The 7437-nt window shown below is 37.1% G+C and overlaps 1 protein-coding gene across 1 annotated transcript in view; it reads left to right on the top strand.

Annotated features, from left to right (window-relative positions):
- Positions 1–5996: 5996 nt before the first annotated feature.
- Positions 5997–7437, top strand: part of LOC136054268 (transient receptor potential cation channel subfamily M member 3) — a 412018-nt gene continuing 410577 nt past the window's right edge. The window contains exon 1 of the mRNA XM_065745453.1: positions 5997–6083. Coding sequence (XP_065601525.1) covers positions 6060–6083 — 24 coding nt within the window. The 5' untranslated portion in view covers positions 5997–6059. The remainder of the gene's footprint in view (positions 6084–7437) is intronic.

Genomic DNA, 7437 nt, shown 5'->3' with positions numbered 1-7437 from the left:
TGAACTCTTCCAGCTCAAGATGCTACAGGCTGTCCTCAGAGCTGGGACCTGAGAGATCTCAGCATCTGGCTGAAACATCAACAGATTAAACTAGAAACTCTGGCAAGGTTAATAAGCCCACAGTTCTTACCTGAAAATGCTGTCTGAGATTTGTTTGAATGAGATTTGAATGAGTTGTTCCTGACCCTCTGCAGTTCCATGCAGTTTTACTGCTTCTATCTCAGTCTATCATAAACAACAGCAGATCAGGATTAATTTTCCAGTAGTTAACCTGTAGGGTAGGGTCTGATACCTTAGGAACTCCCCATACTTAGTGCTCTTTTGTAAGCAAATGTAAATGCTTTTGGTTTGTTAATACCTTAGGCACACCAAGATACATCGACTATGACTAGACCAAAGCACAAATAGTAAACACACTTGTTAACTTAAAGTTCTAATACTGAGAAAAACCAGACACACCAATACAAACATTTCCCTTATCTGAGATTCTTCTCTACTCTTGGACATAGGTCAGAATTCCCCATGAAGTCTAAGTTCCCCAGTCCTCCAAAGTTTCTTCTACAAGGTACAAAGTCTTAGTTCTCTCTCTCTCTTTTTTTTTTCCCTTACCATTCTCAGTATTTTTTTCTTTGCAATCAGCCATGCAATTAAACAAGAAGATTGTATTAGGAAACCATCTTTCATCTTTGTTTTATTACCTTTTCCTAGGTTATAAGACCAATATTAATATCTTAAATTTCACCTGCCTTCAAAAGAATCCATTGTTTTAAACATGATTTTTTCTTGAAGCCCGACCTGTCCTGTTTTCCTGAGCTTCACCTCAGTGGGAACTTTTCAAAAGTGTGAGTCTTCATAGTCACAGCTTGTATGAATGCTATTGTGTGGGAGGAGTTAACGATGAGTTTTCAGTCTGACAAAACAAAATTCAGGGCCCACTGCATCAAACAGAAGTCCTTAGCACTAAAGTAAGAGATCCTTCATGCTATCGCATATTTATTTTTCTCTTCCTTTATGAGAAGGATGCTTGTTTTACCATTTTTTGGCCAGTAAGGAAACCTATGAAAATATTAAAATTGAGTGGGGAAATGGAGAGAAAGAAAACTACTGTTTATGCTAACCAAGAAATCTTTGCCTGCTTGCCAACTTTATTTTTCAAACAAAATAACCTCCACAGCTGGTAAAGTTTGGCTGCAAAGGCTTTGAAACAAGTTGTCAAGTTGCTGCCAGAGCTGGGCTAAGGAGGTGAGAAGAGCAAGAGGATTGGCTCAATTACAGTGCTATACTGCCCTTCTCTTCTTGAAACCTTCCCTTGTAACTGATGAGATAATTACAATATATATAGCCGTTATTTACACCCTCCCCCAACTTTGCTGGGCAGATCTGACCTGTTTCTTCTCTACTCACCTCCCACTCCACCCACCTCCAACTGGCTACCAATCTGTGACATTTTTTGCTCATTTCTTACAGTTGTGCAGGCTAGCCCTGCTGTGCATGGAAAAACAAACCGGCTCATTTCCTCTCTGCATTTCTACCCCATATGCACAACATCAACAGAGGGCTTTCTCGCACTGTATTACTATAGCAACTGGTCTCAGATGTCTTTCAAATCTGTTCTTTTAAGAAAAGGATTTAATGCAAGATGAAAGTTTTTGGGGTGGATATATTAATCTGTTCTACTTGACCTTACTGCTGTTTTAGCTTCTGTGAAAACAAACAAACAAAAAACACACTTTGGAACTGTTCAGAATTAAAGAATAAAAATTATTGAATAGCTGTTGACTAGTAGGAAAATAAATATAACAACAACAAAAAGAGTTACTTCCGTTTGTTTTTGAATTTTACTTTGATATCCTCCACTTCCATTTTGAGAGTGTTCAAAGTCAAAGAAATTCTAGCCATTTCCTAAACCATGCTGAAATCTTACGCTGATAATGTCTTATTTGTGATATGCAGTGGCAGCATAACAAGCCAACAGAATAACATACAACAACCAGACACATAAAATGTCTCCAGAGCTATTTATCATGGACAGTAGTTGTACAGCCGAAAATAAGGAAAAGTTCAGCTTTATGACTTATTTTTTTTTTGGAGTCTTAAGTAAGTCAACTACTCAGCCTAATGTCACATGCATTAATTACATGATTATGTCTGATGATTCTTTGAGAACATGAAGGCTAATCAAAACCACACATCTTCAGATCCAAGATTATTATATAATTTTTGAAAACAACAACACCTAGAAGTTTAAATGTGCTTATTTTAAATCAAATGATTTTGACTGTATTTCAGTATCTAGGAAGACTATTTCAAGGTTTTACATTCATTACAGTGTCGGCTTCAAAACTTTTTAGTTGATGAAGGTCTCAAGGTAAACTGTAGTAGATTTGAATGCATGTGCACACATGTACATAACCAGAGATTTAAGAGAACTTTATCATATGACATAATAAATGCATAACATTGTAAAAGTGGTAGTGCAAATAAGCTTGCAAAGATATAGTGCAAAGAAGTTTGTAACTTATTCCTGTATGTATCTTGCTCAGCTCAAACTGTGAGTGCTTATTGCTCAGCAATCAGACTTTGGTATTATGAACTGTCTTGAATTTTACTGTAATTTTAAAACAAAGTATTGGGGGGAGACATTTTACATGGGGCATTACCACTTATATTATGCTGCCTTTGCATGTCACTACTAATACAGTATCAGTGTAGGATAGCATGGCTTAGGAAGTTCTAGTACGATTGCTTGCAAGGAAAGAGTCATTCTTAGAAGAAAAAACTTCAAGTTCTATACAAGTGCATGTATTTATTGCATTATAATTTAGATACAGAAAGCAGTTAAATCTATGTTTCTTTGCTTTGGAGGTATCATGTCACTTTCTTTCACATTAAATTTCAGTGGATAATGAGTTTAACCACTTATAATTTATTCATTCTTTACACTAAAAACCAAACAATTTAAAAGTCAACACCACAAAAAAAAAAAAAAAAAAAAAAAAAATTGAAGAGCATATACAACCCTTTAAAAACCTTGAAGTGTTTTACTTTATTTTTTTTCACTGCAGTACATATATGCATGCAAATGAAAACTAATACTTAAATAATCACAAGCCTCCAAATTATTTGAAAGCCAGACAGTACTGCAAGACAGGGAAAAAATAACATCTTACATAAAAGGATTTTCTTTCATTGTCAAAATGAAGCTTTGACCAGAGAATTAAATTCTCACTACATTGATTTTACATATATTTAAAGGGATAGAGATAATCTCATTTTTAAAGTTTGTACTATTCCTTTTCACTTTAATGATAAACCTTAGCTTTTCTTAACAAACTTAATATTTTTGTTTCAAAATATTGACTGTAGTTATTCAGGATTAAATCTGACTCACACCTGCTGTTTCCTCCACATGTTATCTTAGCTGTCAAAACCTCCCTTTGGAGCAGTGAGTGAGATGAGGAGAATCAAGACCCTTGTATCTCTCCAAGATGATGTCTTTCTTTCTTTTTTGTTCAATGTGGTTTAGATTTTTTTTTTCTTTTTACTCTAAAGAAGCCTCTGCAAATGAACAAGTAATGAAGGATTCGACTTTCTTAAGCATTTGGGGAAAAAAAGAAATGTAGTTGAAATGTAGAAAGGATTTGGATATTTGATGCCTCGTGTAAAATATGGCATTGAAATGCTCTAAGTATGGCACATGTCAGTTCAAAGCCCTCTACACATGGAATAGGAAACTGTCCCTAGACATCATAGCCAAAAGCTAGTTTGGAACAAAATACTGATGTGAAGAGGGACTTCCATTACAGACTCCATATGTTCAAATGCACTTGGCTGCAGCAATACATACTGCTCTGGAAGAACTCCTGACTGGATCTAGTCTGAGTATTCCAGTTTGTCAAGGAAAAGTCTTAAGATACAGAAAGTTCTACTTGGGTCTCATTTTGTATAATACAGGCTCCTTAATCTGCTGTGGAAATCCACAGGTAGGGATTTACATGTGTATGAGTGGATGCTGCCAACTGAGCAGACCAGTGGTAGGTACGTGCAGGCAACCAGGAATGGGCAGTGTTATGGTTCTTGATGCCATGATGTGGAATATCAATAAAACAACAAAAATCATAAAACCATAACAGGCAGAAAGGGCTGGCAGCTTTGCACCTCCACTTGAAATGGCATTAGAAAATGTCCAAGGTCCAACGGGACCAAGGAGCAGTTTGAGAGAACAAGCACTGTTCCTGTTAGGGAACTCTGATCCTGTTTTCTGGGATTCTCAATGTCTTTTGTGTTCAAGAAGTCACTGGACAACAAATATGTGTCATAACATACGTAACAACCTTTAACATGACAATGCTGTCCGGAATAACTGAACTGCCTAGATTACTTTTTCCTACTCTCAAAATTCCAACAGGACTCTTGACCCATACGTTGCAGTGAGGAACTTTGCTTTGAAAAGAAGTCGTCTTAGGTCCTCAGAGAGCAGAACTGTGTCTGGCTTTGTGGTATACATCGGGTGGCTTTGCTAACTGACAGAGTTCTCCTCTTACAGATAACCTGCCACTACTGTTTCAAAAGAAAGCAGCATTTGTCACAGTGTTCTGTACTGACAGAAACCTTGCCAAGAGGTAGCTAAGCGGTCTGATACATAAATTGTCTAACAGAGGTAACTGCTAAGGAAGCTGGGACAGAAGAGCTAGATGAATGTCACAGTAAGGCCTATATATGAAACCTGTACCTGATGATCTTGTAACTTCCTACTGTCCAGGAAATTTTCAGGCCAAAATAAAAATGGAGGTATTTAAGGAACTTTGTCATATCTCAGAAACTGGCAGTGAGAACAAGCACAGGTCTGAGCTCACTGAGTTGCTCAGAGCCTTCCCATATTTGAGAAATAAAATAATAATAATAATAATAACATATGATTAAGGTAAAAAACGTCTCTTCTGTATATCTGCTTCTGATCACAGAATAATTTTTTTAATTCTTTAGTAAGTTGTTCAATTTTCTGAGGCTTGTGTGGAGTTGCAATGAAACAAGCTTTAGTAACACAGTGTGATCTAGTTTCTCATCTTCTAAAGGTTACCTGAAATTTCTTAAAAGCCCCTTGGTCCACTTATAAAAGAGTGAAATGATCTGATGAGCATGTTGCTTTTGAGCGCAATAAAGCAGTGCTTGAAAGCAGAGCTCAGGCTGTCAGGGTGCTTTGTCTTGTAGCCTGTATCCCTCACGATGTTAGAAAACAGCATATTCTCAGTCCCCGTGTGACACTGACAGAAGTGATTCACTGCAGTCTTTATTTATTCAGCCATAAATAAATAAAGTGAATTGTTAAGTAACCACCAACTGTTTTATTGTAGTTTGCCATTAGTGTGAAAGGTTTGCCAATTTATGCATCCAGCAAGTAAAGATACCTACTAGGAAAAGGGGAAGCTCTTCTCACAAGGGAGAACTCTTATCCCCTCATGAATTCAACATGACTTGATAAACAGAGGAAAATTATTCTGTAAATAGACCCATTGAATTTGTGTGCCACAAATGCCCTTCACACCAGTTTTAATAATCAAGATCAGTGTCCTTCACAGATGGTTTTAAAACCAGCTGGGATAATTATCACTGGGCTTTGAAGCCAGCGTTAGTACTAGAATTAGGAAATTGATCATTTTATCTCAAGTGACAGTTGGCAAAACTTCTCCCTCCCCAGGTATTGATTGTCCTCGCAGTTGACAAAACATCAGGGCTTTACTGCAGGAGATAGCTCAAGGCGTGCAGTGATTAGTCTTCCTTTGTGCTCTCCAGCTCAACAGGCAGCAATGTCAGAGGAGGGGAGATCAGCTAAAGCCAATCACGGGAACCTGCAGCAATAACATGCAAGAACTCTTAAACTGCTACGAGAGTTGACTTTTCTCCCTCCACTCCTGCTTTTTCCGCCTCCCTGCTGTAGAAATGCACCAGTGTTGCACTATGCTGAGAGGCTTGAATCTGTTTCATCTCTTGCATCTCCCAGAATGAGCGGAAGGCAGCTGGGTTCATAGCAGTTCATCTGCTGAGAGTTGGCTGTCCAAATGAAGAATAAGCAGGTGAATCTGGTGAGTTTCCCATTCTATTTTCATGTATTAAAATGAAGCAAGAGTTTCACTGTTGATAAATTTTAATTTATTATTAATTTTTTTTAAGTTGATTTCAGCTTTTGGGATTGCTTCCTCACAGTAAGTCACAGTTGGGGAAATCTGGACAGAAAATCTCTTTCATTTGTTCCCTCAGAGATCAGGCGCACTGTGGAGTAGAATGACTGTGAATCCACAAATGCCTGGAAATATCAATCTTCGCCTCTGATGCAGTGTCAGGGCACTGGAGATACTGTATCATACAGTTATAAGCTGTTCTGAGATTTGTTGTTCCAAGGAAAGAAAAATAATGAGTACAGACAGGTTTCATATCTCTTAAACGAATTGATACTGTCTGAGGAATTGAAAAGATGAGATTCAAAACTACCACAGACCTTCATGTAATAAATTTCAGTTAATTAGTTCCTAATGCTTCAATAATAAAAACAGAATCAATGAAAGTTAAGTTCTTGCAACTATGAAAGAGCATTATTTAGTTTCTTGCCTTCTGTGTTCTGCTTGTTGAAAGTTTTGTGTACACAGACTGTATATGCTCAATGCGCATCGTTTGGCAATGTGTTACATACAGAGGTTTTCTACTTCAGAATTATCTTTTGCATAGGATAGGAAATATCCACAAGACAATATGGCACCTTGCTCTGCTCTGAATCGTGATCTATAAGTGATATACAAATACCTTTGGAATTCTGTTGCTTTAACTCCACTGAGAGCTTTGAGCAAAGGATTTTGTTGTTGGATATGAATGTGATGTTTTCTTCTGGAATTTCATTTTTTATTGCTTTGTACCTTAAAATGTAATCATCTAAAATGATTGGTTATCTCTATTGTGATATTATAATCATATAACTTTTCTTGTGGAATTTATTTAAATTGAACACGTTAAGATATGACTAACACCATGAAAAATACAAATTTTCCCAGCTAAAGCAATTTGGAAGGGATTTCCTACTATGGTAAGTGATCTTTCTACTTTTTACAAGATGAGCTTCACCTTGATTTGCCTTGCTTTCCATGCCATGACTTTGTTAGCACTCCTGCTTTAGAGGTTCTGAGGAACTGTTAAGTGAGGTAAGTATTGAGAGATGATGTCTGATACTGAAGTTATAAGTGGGAGCAGCAGGAGCTGTTCTGGAGAGATTAGGAGCTGAACAAATGTTGTTACATTACATGGAAGTGCTGTCATGTCAATCAAGTGCAGCAAAGTGAGGACCTGCGTTCCAGTTTTGTGGCTTGCTGGTTGTTTTACAGACACAATTAAGAGTCTGTCTACTTACCCATGTAAGCCATCTATTAATGACTTAAAATTATAAACTTC

The sequence above is a fragment of the Cyrtonyx montezumae genome, unplaced genomic scaffold, assembly GCF_038088225.1.
Source record: "Cyrtonyx montezumae isolate F1298 unplaced genomic scaffold, pur_monq_1.0 scaffold_36, whole genome shotgun sequence".
In the NCBI taxonomy this organism is placed as follows: domain Eukaryota; kingdom Metazoa; phylum Chordata; class Aves; order Galliformes; family Odontophoridae; genus Cyrtonyx; species Cyrtonyx montezumae.
This window is presented reverse-complemented; position numbering and strand designations above follow the sequence as displayed.